We start from the raw sequence: 19788 nt of genomic DNA, 5'->3' as shown, positions 1-19788 counted from the left end.
TCAATTTATTATGTTGATTAAAAAGACAAAATAGATTTGTAGTTGCCAAATCATGCAGATATTTAATGACAAGTTTAGTGGATATTAAAGGCAGGTGCACTTACATAATTAGCAAGCTTGATCTCTATACTAGTTTTCTAAATGTTTACTACCTTCATAATATATGATTGCCTTGATGGACTACTTGTTTATCTACTTATATAATTATTTATAGATAGATAATTAGATAAATAAATAGATAGACACATGTAGATAGATACAGTAACTATTAGATAGATACTGAGAGAGCTATGGAGTAGATGGATAGCTAGAGACACAGAAAACCTTTGTCTGGCCACAGATAACATTTATTTGTAACCAAAATGGCTGCAAACTTAAAGTTTATGACATCGAGTTTGGAGGAGTTTGCAAGAAAAATTTTATTGAAGCAACATTTTCAGCAGGCCTGTTATTTTGCTAAGGGAAATTATATGATTTATTTGAATGCTCTTAAATAATGTAGTATGTCGCAGTCATTATCATCATTATAGCTATTCAAGATTCTCTGATGTATGTTTGGTTTATATATTCAAACCTGTAACAGTTCAAGCATAATATTCCATTTGATTTATTACAACATATTTTGTGCAGCTTGTTAGTCATTTCAATTTATAAGCACTATACATGTTCTCTCTCTATTTCTGGGCATCCACTGATCAAGGAACATCTTTCAGAAATGGGCTTCATGACAAAAGGGAGTATGTACTATTTTTTAACCCAAATATTGGTATGGATTTGACTCAAGTTTGGATTTGTGTGACAGTCAGTTATTAGACTGAAATAACTATATTTCTAAAATAAAAGGCTGAGCAAAGGCTGTATTTAATTCATGACATTTTCCTGGTCATTCTTAGCCATAGTCTGATGTATTCCATTGTCTGTTGAAGACAGGCACGTTCCTTATTTTCAGTGTCACCTTCTGTCCTGAGCAAGATGATTAAACCTGCTATGATTATTATGATTATTATGATGGTTATATTTTATTAAAATAATTTTATATAATATCTGATATTGAACAGGCAGGTCTTACTCAACAGAGCTTATTGACGAAGCAATGCTAATATTGTATCGTCGCTATCATCACAAGATTCTCGGCAGTCATTTGTCCCTGGTATTCTGAACTGTCCCTTGGGACAGGCACACCCTGGGCGACACTCCAGTTTGCAGGGTTCACTGGGATCACCCATCTCACAGTACTGGTTACATGGCCGACACTCATGGTAGTAGGTCAGATCACCTGGACATCTGAAGATAGATAGATAGATAGATAGATATATTAATGATAAATTAATAAGGATAATGATAACAATAATGAAAAATATGATAATAATTTATTTTTAAAAAGCCACATGATTTGCATACTTAAGTTGTTATATTTGTTTTTGTGTGGGGGGGTGACTGGCTCATGCCATGGCTTAAATACCTTTTATATTATCAAAATAACACAATCCAAGGTTATTCCTGTGGGATACATTTATGTATGACTTTGGACGTTTTTTGTCAGTTGTACTTGAGAATCTAGGCTGAGTCTAGCTGAGACACAAAAAATGTTCAAGTCATGTTTAATGGGTGCCTGTGACGGTTTTAATTTTGGAAATATCTCTTGACCCAATCTGAATTATCATAGAATCTCTTAATTGCATAAAAATGTAAATCGGTAGATCTAGAACTTCAGTATATATTGTTGTTTGTATTTATCTATAATATATATGCACTGTTTTATTCATAATTAAAAATGGTTTTGCCAAAAGCCTAATCAACAACAGCTTTAAAAATGTTACCAGTTCTCTTATGAAAATAACTCATAAAATTCCATCAAATATTAAATGTACATTTTTTTCATCATCAGGAATTATTATAGTATTTTGTAAGTAATACTTAAAAATTTTCATTCAAAAGTTTTCAAAATTTAGTTACAGTGGCTTTGTGTCAGAAAGTCCATTACTGGCCTATAGATGAGAATGACATCATAAATGTCACCAAAGGTTCACTGTATTTTGGAGCTTTGAAATTCTCAAGTCTTAATTTTTGTAAACTGATGTGGACAGATTGGTAAATTCAATAACACTGTTTTATGTAGAATTCTTCCAGATCAAGCAAATAACCAACAGATTTAAAATAAAATGCACCATGAGGTTTTCACTCCTTTACAGAAATTCTGATTTGCAAAGGTTTATTATAAATTTAAATTAAAACAATTATTCACTACATTTGTACAATGACTAGCAGGTATAACTTTACAATATACAACTTTTTTCTAGTTAATTTAATCTGTAATTACATTACAGCTACAGTTAGACTACAATATTATTTTTATAACAATTTTAAAAGATACTTGCAATAGGGTGATGAAATGAAGACTGATAAAAATGAAGACTTCTAGACAATGCATGAAAACACAGTACTTACTGATGGGCTTCTCCCTTGTGGATCAAGATGGCGACAAGAATCAGCAATGTGCAGAAAACCAGGGCCTTCATTTTAATGTAGCTTGACTGTGTTCTGTTTCAAAGTTTGAATACTGAAAAACATTTACTCAATACTTACATTTTCAGTTAATATTAACTAAACACATTTGAATTTAAGTGCTTTTGACCACTTCGGAATTCTCAAAAATGTGGTAGAACTTTTTGAATTCCATTCATATTTTTTGACTGCCGCCAGTATGTAATTCATGGATTTTGAATGCTAAACATGTGACCTGAAACAATAATACACTGTAACTATATTGACATGCGGTTTGCCATTTTAATTATCTCCCCAAGAAATCTCTTATTTTTTACATTTATGAATTTCAATGCTATCGAAATAGTTATAGACATACAGCCTGTCATTATCCTAATTTTTTAATATGGGAACTATAATTATGTAATTGATTTGTTTTATTTTTTCCTTGATTATTTATTTATTTATTTATTTATTTATTTTATTGCATTTATTTATATATCTACCAGTATGTTTATTTATCCTTGTTCAAATGACCTATTTGGTTAAAATGTAGTTTGAAACATTTAGTAGGATTGTATGTACAGAATAACTAACAGGCCCAGAGTCAGCAATTTCAAAGGGAGGGGCTCTTTTTCTCAAAAAGTGGACCTTTTACCACAAAACCTTCATATACCTAGATCAATTTTTACTCAGAGCAGACCTTTTCACGACAAAAAGGAGGATCTTGGAACCTGCAAAACCCTGATTGCTATGAGGCTGACTGAGGCAGAGAAGGAGATTTTTTACTATCAGGGGATTTCTGACTATTTGAAAACCAAAAATATTGTTAGCCTAGATACCCCCCTTGACCCCATACCATATATCTGACTTTTTCACTAAATGGCAGTCTCATCCCTGCTAAGATTATCACAGCAACCACAAAAGGTTAAGTTGGCAGCTGTGTTAGAATTTTTTAGAACCGTTCCAAAACCACAATCTAATTACTGCTGCAGCATTTATACATTTGGTCTGTATCCTTGTAATTCTCAAGAAATTTACAATTATTACTCCCAAGTAATACATGTATTTCTAAATCACAGTTTTTACTTACATATTACTTTAAAATTATAAGTCTAGAACCTTAGATCCTGCCTTAAGATACTAAACCAACATTGTCATAAATATTTATCATGTGTGTCTCTTCACCTGCAAACCGCCTCAAAATCTTATCAGTCTGTGACAGTGGTGAATTTTGACGTTTTTTTACCATGTAAAATATCAATCGAGTGTAGTACTCTGTTTTATCTAACATTGAATTATCTGTTATTTATAGGAGAAATGGATCAATTTAAATGCTATGTCTTGTCAGTTTAAGGACATTGGCCAACTTTGAAATGACATCTTTTCCTCCGTAAGGACAGAGTTTGTAGAGTGTGAAAAGGTGTTGATGCATTGAACTGCATGATGAACACATCACACATATGCTGGGGATGGAATTGGTCAAATGATGTGTTACTATTCCTCATACAAACAATGCATATTCATATATATATGTATATAGCCCTGTACTGGTACATGTAAAAGATATGGACAACAGTGCTATAGGGCTATGTCATGAAGGAATGGTGGAGAATATTCTAAAATTAATGGATAATTTTGTCAGAATTTAAAGTGACAGTATGCATAATTTCTGATGTTTTGTTTCAAATAGTAAGCCTGTTCTGATGACTAAAAACACCAGGTATCTTTATAATGTTATATTATTATTATTATTATTATTATTATTATTATAGAAAATCTCTACTGTCCTCTTGCAAAAGGAAAGTACATGAACCACCTATGACCATTCAGCTGGATTGATTTACATGTGATAGTTTAATGAATTAAAGTCATCAGATTTATAATTTTTTAATCACTTCTTACATGAATATAAGCTCTAGAAAAATGCTGAGATCAACAGGATTTTTTATGTGCAGACACAGATGGAATCACCATCGCTGTATTAGCTTTGCAATCTCAGAGATAACAGGTCAAGGGAAAGACTATTTACAGAACTGAAGTATTGTATAAATATAGTATAAGTAAGTATAAATGCAGGTAGAGTTTGAAAATCAGCTTGATCAGTCCATTTTCCAAAAGTAATGTTGTCTTTTATTTCCAGTATATATGCAATCCAGATAACACATAAAGTTTCTTTTTTTTTTTTTTTTTTTTTATGTGAAATGTTGATCTTCATTTTTCACATATAATGGCATTTTCAGGCATGACTTTGAACTTCCATGGGCCTGAAGACCTTTGTTAATTACATTTTTTAAATGTTACCTGCATTGCATCCCATAATTAAACAGTGGTGGTTGTGCTTTTAAGCATTGTGTAATATTTCATCAAAATTTTAAAAAAAATGCATTTTGGACACTGCTGCCACAATGACCATTATATGAAAACCATGTCATTTATGATTCTCAAACTTACAGAAAGGATTCACAGGATTGAAAATACATCTTAAATTGCAAAACCAGCCTGACTGGATTAATTTTCTGGAAGAAGTGCAGTTTTTGTGAAATGTTCATTTTTTCACATGTTGGCATTTTCAATGTGGGAATTAGAACTCTCAATAAGAATAAAGCTGTATGTTAGTTATATTTTCTGAATGTCCATGTTAAATATATAAGATAACTAAAATTGGTGGTGATTATGCTGTTAATATACGTAATATTGCATCAAAATTGACAAAAAAATCTGTTTTGTGCGCTGCCACCACAAATGCTATGAAAACTGTGTTATTATTTTATAACTTACAAGAATGATTCTTAGGGTTGACAAACAGCTCAAACAGGAAAACCAGCTAGATTGTTTTTTTTTTTTTTTTTCTTGAATTTATACAGTGTGAAACTTTTATTTTTCTCATTGTGGCACACATCACATTGGGTGAATTTAAACTCTCATGGGCCTGAAGCCTTGTGCTTCTTACATATTCCTAACACCAGTGTCACCTGTGGACTGTGCATAAGTAAAATTTGGTGTTGACTTTGCTTTTAAGCGTAATGTATTATTGCATCAAAATTGACAAAATAACCTATGTTGTGCATCATCATTTTCTTTTTGTGTGCACATTTGACAGCTTTGCTACCTTGTATTTATTTTATCATTTTATTTATTTGCAAATTTCTGTATATTTTCCTTTGTTTGATATAATCATTAAGTTAAAGCATTATTAATCTTACCTTGAATTGTCTCCCTATCTGCAGTGAGGATGTGACAGTTGTTTGCTTGCTTTTGGCAATGTCTCAAACCCTTATGCCTAAAACATGGGGTGCCAGAACTTATGGAAATGAATGATCGTATATTTGCATGTTGAAAGTTTACCTTGTGCACATGTAAATAGATGGGTTCTAGCTGTTATATCACTTGATTTTGAATATAGTCTGAAATTAGTCATCTAGTAGCCAATGGGAATTTAGATGTCAGTGACATTTATGTCACCAGTTGTGATGGATGCCACTGCTGCATTGTCAAAACATGCTCTTAAAGTGATGTAACTCTTGCTGGTCAGACTTTGTACCAAGCACAATTTAGGGGTGTGTTATTACTACTGAATTGTCAAAACATGCTCTTAAAGTGATCTCACTCTTGCTGGTAAGACTTTGTACCTAGTACTGTTAGTAACAGTATAGTGACACATTATAATTATATTGAATGTTAACTGCTTTCTCACATATTCAAACATATAATGATATCAGTATAGATTTTTTAAAGGTGCAACATTATGCCATATTTTCCAAATTGAAGTAAATGGGAGAAGCATGCCAACAATAAAATGTATAGTGAACACAGTTAACAAGATGGACAATGGCCCTGCACTTAAGTAAAACTGAACCTTTCCCAATAAAATATAAATTTGTTCAGTTTTGGACACTGTTCCTTCTGGTTGCCTGCTCCTGCTAGGTTATATTAGTAGGTTAAAGGGTTTTGGCATCGACCATTTAAACCAGTCTATAAAATGTCAACTAGCTTGCTGTCATGTTTAATCAAAGCTTTGGAGATATGAACTTTTTATTATATATACTAGGTACTACTGCATGTTAACATGTACAAAGAGAAATAATTGTATAATTTATTAATATAAAAATTAACCAAGACCAAGCTATTATCCAGACTGACTGATGTACTCTTAGTTAATAAAACAATTATGTGATTGAAACTGGCTAAGAGATAAGCTCTGAGTATTATTATGTATGGCCATTGAAATCTTGGATCTATTTATACCAAGTTACAACTACCAGTCCAGAGTTTAAATTAAAACATGTAACACATTTAGCTGACATTATAGAAGCTTTAAATGTTTAAGAAGTTAGTTTTCTTAAACCTTCATGGCACTAACACAGTAACACTTGTTTGATAATTTGCAGGATGACTAAAGGTTATTGTTGTAATGACAGCTACAAGTAGGTTATTGGATAAATTTATTAGACCTTTGAATGAAAATCTGTTCAGTAGTTATGATTTTGCCATTTCTAGAATTGCCTTTGAGAAATTATGAAATAAGATTGACTCAGTTATTGAGCACTACTGTATATATCTGTAAGCCCTGTGTCCATTTGAACAAGTAGTTTAAGATTCAATATTGCCTTCTTTATCTAGATAAATATTGTTGCCACTGAGGTGTATATACTTGGGTAGTGATTATGCTAGCCATGATGTTATCTCATATTTTGATGGGGTTGAAACTACACTGGAATCCAGAATTTAAGGTGACCTTTTCAGGGGCACTCTATTTCACATAGTGTTAATTCATCTTATATTTACAATATTGAAATACATGATATGAGATTAATTCATCAATCTTTTTATTGATTCATTCCAGGTGTTCAAAGTTGCCACTATAGGCTGTACAATGATGATGTCAGTGATGGTGATTGCAGGTATTGTGGTGGGCCTGCAGCTAAAGTCCACCATTAATGAGAGTGCCTTTGTCTCAGCTTGTCTGTCTCTGTCCAGTACACCTCTGGTGGTGAAGTTCTTAAGTCAAACTGGCTACCTTGATAGGAGGGAAGAGGAAGGTGAGTCTTTTATTTTCTTTTTTCAAATCTGCATAATGTGTAGATATCAGTATTTTTATCATTATTTGTCCTATATTATAATTGTGAGTGTATTTGAATTAACACGCATACACAAAAGATACTAGTACCAATGAATTAATTAAAAAGCCAGTTAGAGTTAAGATCTGCCAGAGCACGCCAAGAATCTGATGATGTTGTATGAATCATAAGCATTTATTTACCAGAAGTCCACATTTTGACCAAAAATGTCCATGTTTGAAGCGATCGACCATTAGATGCCATATGTAACACTAGCCTCTTTTTCCCCTGTTATACATTAGTTCCAACATCCTCCAGACCGAGGCCAGAATACGACTATGGCACCATCCTGCTTGGAGTGTTGATAATGCAGGATGTATGGCTGGGGATTCTGATGGCTCTGTTACCTGTGTTAGCAGGACATGGGACCTCTGGAGCTGGCACAGTGGAGGGAGTGGCCAGACATTACGCCTGGGTCACATTGGAACTTGTTATAAGTGAGTGTGTCATGATATTTATTGAGTGGAGTCAGGATGATTGACATTCACTGTGGCTCACACTAACATTCACAGATTGGTGGTCCCCTTCCAACCCCCCAGTGGCAGATTTAGAAGGGGGGGGTGGTCAGGGGGGTCCTGGTCGGCTTTGCATCCCCGGACCCCCCTTTCAAATAATCCTGGATCCGCCCTGCCCTCCCCAGGAAGAAGGCCGCAGAGGCAGGTGGCACACCTAGCTTTACCAACCCTTACCCCCAGCCATGTCCCCTACAGAAACAAAATATCTCCTCCCCTCCCCCTCATTAATCTGCAAAATGCAGAGTAATATGAAATTACTTTTCCCCTTGTTCTACCCATCCTCTCCTCAGTAAATTCTAGGATTGTATATAGCAAGCAGTGCACAAACAAAAGGTGTCATGCATCCTCAGATACATACTTAAATACAGCGTTATATCCATGTGTTCTTTGCTCCCTCGAGCACAGTTAATTGTAATCAAAATTGCTTAACATTATTATAATAGTACTTGCTTTTGATTTAAGAAAATTTCCTATAAGAGGTGCTATAGGACTGTATGGGACTCTATTGGAATCCTTCATGAATCTATGGGACTCTGTAGGAATTCTGTCAGATGTCTTATAGGACCCTAAAGGATTTGTCCCAATTTTCTATACGTCTAAAGAAAATTTCTGTAAGGGGCACGTTAAAAATTTAATAAAGAATTAATTTGAACTGCTTTTAGCCACATTTTTTTTGTCCAGCACCTGTTGTTTGTATTTCCAGATCTTGTCTCAGTTCTTCTGGTAACAGTGTTGGGAGCACGGTACGTGGTGTCCTTTGTCTTCAAGCAGCTGGTGATGTCGGGGTCCAGAGAAATTCTGGTGCTGGGCAGTGTAACCCTGGTCTTCCTTATGTTAACTGTGAGTATGCTCTGTGTAACAAATACACCATGAGTCAGTGAGGAGTAGGTGATATATATATGAATACGAAGCATGAGCAGATGTCATGAGGAGTACCATGAATAGGATGTCTCATGTACATGTATATGTACCCTGTTGAGGAGTGGTGTATCTGACTTACACCATGGTGCATGTCAAGACCTATTGAACCAAACATCCCGGATCTCACTTTTGTGGGTGATTGTTCATGGGACTCCCATTGTATTATGGCAAACTGGTATGAAAAGTTGTTTTAACAAAATGGTGTTTCTGATCAATAAAAAGTCCATGAACTGTTAGCTGTATCAATTTTCCTGAAACTATGACACGGATTATTGGTAGAAAAAGTAACCCATTTCTAAGGAAATAAAACCCATGTTTTTAAACTTGTGATGTATCATTTTACCCTGTCTCTACCCATATTGATGAAGTGACCAAACGCCATGCCTCATAGGTAAAAAAATTGTTTCACTGATCAAAAGTTTACTTTTTATACCAAAAGAAAATAGTATGGTGTTTGTTGAGTGATGGTTAGATAATGAGTGAAAAGTGTTTTATACCAATTTTATCAGTTCAGTATCAAAACATAGAAAGACCACAGAATGTGTTAGATGAGGTCAGGGCACAATGAGAAGGACAAGGAAGGTTTATTCTTACTACTTATACCATTTGATATTGAAGGAATAACACTGGTCCACCTGATTGTGTTCATATCACAACTAACACATTTTCTGTTGATCAGCTGCAATTCTAAATCACTAAAGGTTTTATTAGAAATTATGGAATTAGGAATATGTGGGGGCTTTGTTCAGTGGTCAGAGACGGTTTTTACCATCTATATTAACAATGTTTAACCCACCCTGTCAAATTTTGATATAAATAAAATATTCAAGCATTTAATATTACAGATAACAAATTATCTGCAAGTCTCTATGGAGTTGGGTTGTTTCCTGGCAGGGGTAATGTTGAGTGCACAGGGACCACAGCTGGCAGGAGATTTAGAAAAACTCATGCAGCAGATCAAAGATTTTCTTGGCTGTATTTTCTTTGCATCTATAGGCAAGTACCAATATTTTGACATTTTATCATATTTCTGATTCTCAAGCTTATTGTAATGAGCTATGTTTCACATTTTCCCTTTCAGTTGGAATTTTTTAGCAGTATTTGTTTTGGATGTTATCTGTATTCTTGCTTTGCATTTTATCAACTAAAATATTGATATGCTATGGTACTTCACAAAAATTATTATGAATTGAATGTTGTTGGTTTGTTTTGATAAAGTTTTTATTTGTCACAAATTCTGTTTCAGGTCTTCATATATTCCCCACATTCTTGGTCTATGAACTGACCATTCTAACAACATTGACATTAGCAGTTGTAGGATTTAAGGTAAATTGTTACAGTGGTCCTCAAGGTATGTGATCAGTATAATAATTTACACCAGACTTCAGTTTTTGCTAAAAAAAATATTTGCCAGTGGCTTCAGCTAATTTAATTTGACCAAAGACAAATTGAATGTTTTAATGTCTGGTGCCTTATTTTACTCTCAATTTTGATATTGAAAGCTGTAAAAAAAGTAAATAAAAAAGTAATTTCTAAAGAGATTTAATGTGTGAGGCATTATGAGTCAACCTTTTATCAGAGGGCCTTGTATTTCATTGAATGACTCTGATATGAGCTGCAAAAGCATCAGAACAGTTTGCCTTATAAGAGTGTCTAGTCCCTCTGTAAATGATTTGCCTTTTATGTAAATAATTAAAATTGGTGGTGATAATGCTACTGAAAATAATGTAATAACTTTATTGTACGTCAGCATACTTGTTTTCTGCTTTGTGCCTGTACATTTGACAACTTTGCTACCTTGTTTTATATTTTTACACTAGAGATGATGAGAAACCTATTTCACAGTAGTTAATAAAAGTCATAATAGCTCTGTTTGCATTTCTTTGTTCAGTTTTTCTCCAGTGTTGCCGTCCTGTCAGTGTTACTGCCAGACAACTCTCGTAAATCAAAGTGGGTGGTGTCTGCAGGCCTTGCTCAAGTCAGCGAGTTCTCCCTAGTCCTAGGAAGCAGAGCCAGACGATTAGGATTGATTTCTAGAGAGGTAGGTGCTTATGGCTTCAGTTTTGTACAGTAATTTTATGGTAATTATTGTAAATATTGATGTGCTTGAATTTTTTCAAGATTTATCTTTTTCATAGGCCCACGACATTGTACTGTGAAATTTACACTTATCTTAAAACTGACTAAACATTCATTGACAATGCTTTTGAATTGGCTGTTATACATGTAAGTTTTAGTGTGTCAGACAAATTATTGTTTTGCAAAAATTAAATACTATATATTTACCAGTATGTTGTCTGAATTTATGGAATTTTCCATATAATTTCCAAGATATTAATGTTTTTCTATTAATGTGATAAAATTTACAAACCAGACAGTCATATGCTTAAATAAGTTTTATCAAACCACTTGTAACTTACAAAATTTGATGGGAGAGACTGTTTTTGAAAGTGCCAGATAAAGTTGAATAGATATTGAGTTGTGTCTTTTCAACTTGCAGTGCAAGAAGTGCAGTACATGTATGTTTTGCATGCATTGTTCACGTGCAGCTAATCATTATAATATCCTGAAAATGTTATTTGTGAGATATTTAGATATTTGAACAAGTTCTAGTTTCTCTTCATATGGTTTAACTATCTCTCCCCATGTCTATAGGTTTACCTGCTGATCCTCAGCGTGACCACCCTTAGTCTACTGTTTGCTCCCATCTTATGGAGAGCCACAGTATGGCAGTCAAGATTGCGACAGAGCACGGCGTAAGTTCCCATGCATGCATTTTTTGTGCTACATGTTCTGTCTAGTATGTTTTATACTAGTGTTTTCCAGATGATGTGTATTAGCAAAATAATTTTAGTTTGAGATTAAAATATTGCACCTCTTATGATTTTTCTGTTACTTCTAGTACAGCTTTCTTTTCATAACCTTTTAATTAACATCTAACTGCTAAAGTTAATAAGATTCAAGTATTTGCTTACTACTAGTATAGTGTCTCTAATGCATTTGTACCAAATAAACAACTAGTCTTTTCCCATCTTGCCAGATACTGCTTCTGCTAACTAACTTAATGTAATTAATTAGATATGATGTCCTTGTAAAAAAATGCTTACTAGTACACACTGTTAATTTTGGCAATATATCCTGGAATGCTATATTTTTTTTCCAACTAGCAATTGGTTTTATTTACAAATCCAAGTCAAATTAATTATAATCCTAGTTCATTGTTCTAATTTTTTTTTTCTTATCAGCTATGTAGCCATTCTCCTCCTGGTAGCCTCTCTTTCACCAGCTCTACTTTATCGAGCATAGTCCACATGTAGAAACTTGCTACTAGTATACAGGTTATTATCAGAATTTTATGTAGCATGTTGGGCTTACACATTTTCTAGGTGTTTGTGAGAATGTCCTGTCCAGTGGTTCTCATAGCACATTGTTTAAAGAAGTGCGTTTTCCCAACTTCCAGGCCCTATGTTCTTTTGTAGATCACTAATAATTTAACTTCTGTTTATTACTTAGTTCAATATTGTGTTATATTTTCTTATTTTGCACTTGCACACTTTCAGGAATGCTAGGTATTTTTTAAGTATTGTTATATATTTTCTATTTAATTTTTTTTTCAAATTATATCTTGAAATATGAGTATTATTATAAAGAGCACATTTGAGTGGTTGATCATATTGTTTCATCCTGCACACTGCTTTACTAAGTATTTCCAGCATTGATATATTTTTGATATAGAATGACAATTTCTTGGTTGTTAGACTTGAAATTGGCTGTTATAATAATGCCAAACATTGAAACTTTGTTTAATTGAAAATTCATTTGTGAATTTTGACATTGTTTAACATTTATATTTTTTAATGAAAAGATAGTATATTATTGGTCTTTTGCTTCAAGTAAATGAATTCAAGAAAATTTATCTCTGGCACCAGAAAAATCTCTGCCATTTGTTTGGTCCTTTGTATACATCAATTATTTAAGAGCAGCCCCTGTACTCAATATGATGTTGTATGAAATTAGAAATGATGCACAAGGCAAGTGAGGCAATCAGTGTTTTACTGGGCAATGCTTGTTTTAGTTGTCAGTTTGAAAAACAGTGAGATCTTTATATGAAATATACGTTACAGTATCTACTTCACATCTAATTACATTTACTTTGTAACGTTCTGTTTTTATTTAAAAGTTGTTTTACCAATAGTCACTTGAATAAATATTATTAATTATTTTATTTGTCAAAGGTTCCACGTCTTGTGCTCTTTATAATAACTACTGGGACTTTTTATCATCACCTTACTTTCGAGTAAAGTCACAGAACTTTTTGTTTATACTTAGCCACTGCTTTCTTATTTTACTTTGGATAAAAGCTTAACAAAGTCTTTACTATGGGTTATTACAGTATTTTTATACTCAGTTATTTCCTTTAATTTAAGTAATAGTTAACAGTTGGTGAGTTAACTGTTGGATTTGTGATGTTTTATGTTGGTTAAAAGTAATAAACTTAATGATGTCTGCTTATTTACTTGTACAGTGGAGCAATATGGTTGATGTTGATGATATACGTGTGTCTGTTAAAATGGATAGCAACTGTTCGTTTTGGTCAGAAAACAACTGTTTCCCCACACTTGCCAATGGTTTATGACTATCCATCATTCAAAGTTAGCAATCTATGAAGGTTGACATGGTCTAAGGCAAGCACGGAATAATTGAGTAAACTGCTCTTTTGGTGGTAAAATGGAATTTTTTATATTTCTATGAGTTGTTTACGATGTATTTATTATGAAATATGAATCTCATACGAACAGTTGTGATTCCTTTAATTGGTGGAAGATACAGAGAGAGAGAGGGGGGGGGGTTGGAGTAAGGGAAAAGCATGATTCATGGGGATTGGAAGGACTTTGTATGTTTGTTTAACATTGATTATTTTTAATTTCTTACTACAAATGTTTTGGTTATTGTTATGTGCAGCACAATAATCTATAATTCTAGGGTATGGCTTTCTTCTTGGTGTTGTCCTAAGCAAGGGAAATAAAAATCTTCAGTGCTCTTGTTGAAAGGTTTGTGATTTGTTAGTTGGAAAAATTCTTAAAGGGGTGTGTTCTGGCAGCTGTGGGAAACCTAGTCCAGATATTGTTACATGTTTAATGAGGTCAGGGTGTGGTTGGGGTCCAGTGTAGTCATGTTAAAGGGACTTGGGGTTGATACGTCCCACGTCTGAGATGTCACAGACCAGTTGAGATTCATGTTAAATGTCTCTGTTCTTATATGAGTTTTTGTACCTATGTTTAAAAAAAATAAAACATCAAGATATGGATATTTCATTTTATTTTATTTTTTTATGATTAACAAACCTGGCACATGAATTTTCTCAAATTAAAAACAAACTGTGTAAATTGTCAAGTCACCCTTTGCCACTGTTTATAATAAAACCTGTTCACAAGATAAGCTCTGATTTTTTTAATGAATTAAAACATTTTGTGGTTAAATTTATTCACATTCAGTTTCTCAGAAACTGTACAGCAAATATTGTCTTTGTTTTCCTTTCTAGGAAGAGGCAAAATGGCAAAACAAAAAGCGGCCAGAGAAGCTCAGAATCAGAATTGTCTGAGAACGAAGCAACTTCCTCAAATGAATTAGACAAAAATTCCAACATGGTTGAAGTTTTAGATACGCCTTCTTGTAACTCAGAAAACTTTATACAAAGGAATGAGAATAGCTTATAGCATTATACTTCCCAGGTGATAAATATGTTCCATAAGCTGTTCATAATAACACATATATATTCACAAAATGACAGATACATGTATCTATCACTGTTTGACAGGTGATGTGATTAAGTGAGTTTTGGATGATGTCAAGGTGACAGATCTTGTTCTGATATAATGTGGGATGTGAACAGTATGTTATGGGAAACTTTGGCAGACATTGAACCCCCAAAGCTCTTCAGCAATACAATGTAACTGCCACCAACTTTACAATGGCACATTTAGCAATGAACTGTATGCAAGGTTGCAGGAAGAGTAAGAAATTGTTTGCTCACTTTTTTAATTTCAGTTACTTAAAATAAAGACAATTAAGTGATGGAGCAAGCAAACATGACGTGGATGAATGGTCTGAGAATGTTTTCAGGTGTTGGATAACTTGTCCATTGAGGTTTTATTTTACTATATATCTGTGGTTAGTGCCAGACTATTTTTGTCTGTTGCATATTCCATTACACATATAAACCCTACTGTGTCATTAAACAGGACTGCAGACCTTCCCAATTCAGTGCAATTTTATACTGGGGTAGTATAAGCTAGTGTTTGGTTTATCCAAAATTGTTTTATGGAGAGTCTACTGTATCTGTTTTTAAATGAATATAAGAGCAAGTGCTCTGACATATACACGACATATAAGTACAATTGGACAATATTGGGTAAAGCTAAGCCGTTGTTTTACTTGTAAAATGCAGTTTTAACAGTAAGCTTCAAAGAAATTCTGTAAGTTAAATTTATTGAATTTTTTAGCACATGTCCATTATATTGATGGCAGATTTTGAAATGTATTAAGATTCAAATCAGGGTCTTTGAACACATATGGTCGCCTTTACAACCAGCTGATCAGCAGGCTAACTTTGGATCAAATGTGGCACGTACTTGACAATGGATTCCTGCCTGCCACATGCACTATCCCAGCAGGGGCAGAGCAATTTCAACATCCTTTCAGATGAGTCCCACCATATTTGATCCACAGACCAGTTAGTCAGCAGATCAACTGGCTGTGAGTATGGCCAATACATAGCCGTGACTGGACTTGAACTATCTCTGAGGGTTGTATATCAAAATGATGTAAGTCACAGGTTTTAATGTTTGCACAAATTTAAAGCAACATGTTTTTATGTCACATATCTTTAGGCATTTATACAATTGTTATAGTATTCTACAGGGAGAATGTTTTAATGTGGTCAATGGAAATCAGACATGCAATTTATTATTAAAGACAGTTATATATTCTATTATGCTGAAAATCAGTGCAATGTTCAATCTTTGTTAAACATTCCATGCACAGAGCAGCTTTCTATTTTATTTTGTTTTCAGTTTTATAGGGGTTTAGTAACATATACTTCATAACTGTGATAGGGGTGCTTTTTATATTACAGATATTTGCATTAATTGGTACTTCATAGGATTTTCTATGGTGCATTTTGTAGTAATATTTCTTTCATTGTGGAATAGGAACAATCTTGAATAATATTTTTAGTTGTGTTGTATTGATTTTGCAATCATAACATGGGACGTAGTTTTACTTTTTGTCTTTAAAATGTAAAATACTGTGCTCCTAATACCAGAAAAATGTTGACAGCCTGGTTTGTTTTAGTTTAGATTTTATTTTACATCTTACTTGAAGTGGGGTTTCTCGAGGTTGCACAGTACAGGCTATAGGTATGTATTGTTTGATTATACTTGGCATAGCTATAATTTTTCTGTGGTTTTTGTACTGAAGTATAATGTGCTGAGTGTCATTTACATATACTTTCTATGAGGTGCTTTTGTTGCTTATGCTTTACTGATAAAAAAGGCTTTACTGACCTCTGCCGTTACCTGAAAATGCTAGTCATTCATTTTGAAAATCATTTGCTTGTATCATATGTTTTACCTTTAGCAGTATATTGGGGGTATAGTTTATATTTATTGATAAACCATATGTTTACCTTTATTTACATACCAAAAAAATAAAACGTATATTAATTTGAATGTCCCGATATTTTACAAATGTTTCTTCAGATCGTCTTCGTTGACCAATTAGGCCAGCTATACAGTACATGTACTACAACGTAGCACGAAAGTTATAGTTGAAATCACTTTCGACTTTCTCCTTGATTGGCTCAAAATCGGGTAAATGAACCTAAGACTACAAGGCACCATATTTATCTACCATCAAACTTAAAAACGATCAAAATCGGTTAATTATTTTAGATAAAATCGCCATATACCCCCATTCACTTCATTCGTTAAAATCACTCCCATCTGTAGTTTTTCTTCATTCCAATTTCGATACGGGAAGTTGCGAAAAAAATGTGTATTTGATGCACAGAGGAGAGATTTTGTTCCTTTTGAAAATTCAACGACTGTCAAACGGTGGTGTACATTCGTAAATCATCGAATTTGTTCACACTGTAACATTACCCAGGGGCGGATCCAGGATTATTTAGAGTGCGGTCCTTTTTTTTTAAAGAATGACAGGCCTCGGATGCGAATCCGACCCTCGCCCCCTCCTCCACCCTCCTTCATGTGGGGTTCGGAGCCCGCTGAAGGGCACCGAAAAATTTTGGTATTTTAGAGGGCGAACGGTGCCAATTGCTACGGTCTAGAACTGATTAAGCTAGTCAAAATTCTCATATCAAGAGAGGAGTGTTGCTGTGATTTATTTTTCAGAAACCGAAGGGGGGGGGGGGGGGGGGGGGGGGGGCGGACCCCCAGACACCTTCCTAAACCCGCCACTGCTTAGGCTGCAGTGTTTTGCAATTGCCAGTGCTGCGGTCTTGGCCTCATTGTGACGGCTAGCACAAAATTCATGCGTTGTACTGGTTGCTTACGCACGGCAGGAAAGGTCTCAAAAATGTTAACTTTCGACCTGCACTCCCACAAAAAAAGAAGAAGAAGAAGGAGGAATAGAAGAACCAGCCCGTCCCTTCCTGTGTTGACGTGAAAAAAAAGGGGGCTTTTAAAACACCATTCTTTTTATAGTCCGCGCCCCGAATGCCTTGGGCAGCCGTAGGTGTGTGAGGAGGGGGCCTTCCCCCAATATATTTTGAATTAAACCATTGATGTTGTGATTTTGTCATGTAAGCCAAATATTGGTCTTCAAAATGGAAGATTGATTGCCTTGTATGAATAAAATTAACAAACCTAGGCGGGACTATAATCTCTATAGTAAACAGCGTATGGAGTATTGCTCTCTACAAAAATTGCCCCGTTCATGAGAAGACGCGTTACTGTCTACCATTAAAAGACCCAGTTCAACAGAAAATAGAGAGAGAGAGCTTAAAATAGATTAAAATAAATGAAGAGAGAGAGGTTGAACAATAAGAATGGAGTTTACTTGTGAATGACCCTTAAATCGGGGCCTAAGTAAGCTCAGTATCTGTTGGTATTTCCAAGAAGTTATCTCTTTACAACTTCCTGGTATTTCTAAGGGAAAATTGGGATATAGGAAGCCAAGATATTAAGTTGCCTCGTTCACAATTTTTTGGGTGCACTTCTTTTGTTTACGTACTAAAAGAGAGGAATGTCAAGACTCGCCTACCGTCCCCGGTTCCTCTGTTTGAACCCCTTTGACTTACCTGCTGACAAACCGGCTTTTCTCGACCTGAGCTCAAAACTACGGAAGAATTTTACTTAATCTTGGTTATAGAAATAAGTTAAAGGTGTTTCTCTATGATAGATTAGTTGAAAAAATACCGAGAGAAAAAACCTTCATTATTAGTGTCCCTTGCGGTATGAAACATTAATACTGCACGTAGAATATTTTATTATTTAAAACTGCAAAAAGCATGCCAAGAAATCTATTACATTATAATATATGCCTTCGGACAAAAATTTAATAGAAGGTGCTAGATGAGGCAAAGCAAAGGTGCTGTTGTTAATGCTGATTTAATTTTGTTTTTACTTAAAAATAGAACAAAATAAATTAGATAAAAGTATGTTTTCAAGTAAATGTTCGATCAAATATTAATTCTTATACGGCGTAGCATCCATTTTATACATAATGAAAAGATATTTTTTTACCAGTCTGATAAAATACAGTATAAAATTATGAACGAACAATTTCAATAAATTAAACCAAGAATTTCAAGTCTTTGATTAAACCAGCCCAACTTATTCCACTATTAGTTTATCAATTTTCAAACGTTATTGAAATCTGGAGTTTTTTATATTTATAAAGTACTAACAATATATCGCAGATTAAAGCTCGAAAGATTGCTAACGCATTGCATAAAATTGTTTTCAATGTAAATTTGACAGTTTTAATTGTGCAGTTTATTTAAAAACAACAGTTTTCACGCACGCTCCTGTCAATATACAGCTACTTTTTGCCCCGGTCCTTTATAAGGAACGAACAAAACCGGTACTTTTAATGGCCACTGACATCATTATCTCGGCATTTTTTCTCTCCGTAGCGCTAAAAAAATGACAAGGTTTTACTTTTTATACCATTCGTTTTTAATGGATCCAAAAATATCCATTGGGTGTAAAAGAACACGAGTAGGAATAAGGTAATATGTTCAGTTCGTATACAAAGTTCCGATTTCGTACGAGAACCAAAGAAAGAATTATGGAGCAACAAACATCGACAGCAACGTTAATTCAAGTATAGTCATTTTACATCATGTCCATAAAAAGAATGACAACTGATTTTCAGTACAATTAAAAACGCCTGTGAAAGAACCTGGGACTCTTTCACGTTGTTAAATTTCAGATTGAATTCAGATTGATTGAATTTCGATTGAAATAAAGAACTCGACGTTTGTTAACGCGCTGCAAAACAAAAAAATAAAATGCCCCCTACCTCCAGAATATTGCGCCATGTATTGTCAGGTATGAATCAAATTCAAACAGGCTAATTCAGCTTTAATGGAAGCTGCCAAGCGCACACGACTATGAATGACAGTTTTTTTAATCAAACGTCAAATACAATCACTACACTCTTCTTTCCGAACATGTAAAACTCCAATATCCGTTGATTGACAAGATGCCAATCAAGTTCATAAG

The 19788-nt window shown here is 34.0% G+C and overlaps 2 protein-coding genes and 1 long non-coding RNA gene across 8 annotated transcripts in view; 1 reads left to right on the top strand and 2 right to left on the bottom strand.

Moving 5' to 3' along the window:
- Positions 1 to 16770, top strand: part of LOC106172931 (solute carrier family 9 member D1) — a 33631-nt gene extending 16861 nt beyond the window's left edge. The window contains exons 8-16 of one of the 4 annotated variants that reach the window (XM_086998170.1): positions 7331 to 7526; positions 7847 to 8041; positions 8823 to 8959; positions 9886 to 10036; positions 10287 to 10366; positions 10932 to 11081; positions 11696 to 11796; positions 14024 to 14091; positions 14583 to 14753. In XM_086998170.1, coding sequence (XP_086854296.1) covers positions 7331 to 7526; positions 7847 to 8041; positions 8823 to 8959; positions 9886 to 10036; positions 10287 to 10366; positions 10932 to 11081; positions 11696 to 11796; positions 14024 to 14066 — 1053 coding nt within the window. In that variant the 3' untranslated portion in view covers positions 14067 to 14091; positions 14583 to 14753. Of the gene's footprint in view, positions 1 to 7330; positions 7527 to 7846; positions 8042 to 8822; positions 8960 to 9885; positions 10037 to 10286; positions 10367 to 10931; positions 11082 to 11695; positions 11797 to 12285; positions 12675 to 13467; positions 13484 to 14023; positions 14092 to 14582 lie in introns of those variants that run through there. The other 3 variants (XM_086998171.1, XM_086998168.1, XM_086998169.1) reach the window with 3 other exon arrangements.
- Positions 1 to 19788, bottom strand: part of LOC106172929 (alpha-1,6-mannosylglycoprotein 6-beta-N-acetylglucosaminyltransferase A) — a 379609-nt gene that overhangs the window by 139235 nt on the left and 220586 nt on the right. The gene's annotated exons all lie outside the window — the stretch shown is intronic.
- LOC106172934 (uncharacterized) lies at positions 402 to 19709 on the bottom strand. Of its 3 annotated transcripts, none has more exons than XR_015331548.1 (3): positions 19586 to 19709; positions 2449 to 2560; positions 402 to 1284 (listed from the first exon to the last, which is right to left on the bottom strand). It is a non-coding gene; the product is annotated as an uncharacterized LOC106172934 (long non-coding RNA). The 3 variants fall into 3 exon arrangements; XR_015331547.1 differs by lacking the exon at positions 19586 to 19709 and adding an exon at positions 8804 to 8821; XR_001239460.2 differs by lacking the exon at positions 19586 to 19709 and adding an exon at positions 5691 to 5881.

Source organism: Lingula anatina, chromosome 10 (genome assembly GCF_051362555.1).
Source record: "Lingula anatina isolate TDL-2025a chromosome 10, LinAna3.0, whole genome shotgun sequence".
Lineage (NCBI taxonomy): Eukaryota > Metazoa > Brachiopoda > Lingulata > Lingulida > Lingulidae > Lingula > Lingula anatina.
The sequence above is the reverse complement of the archived record's forward strand: the minus strand, read 5'-3'. Positions and strand labels throughout refer to the sequence as shown.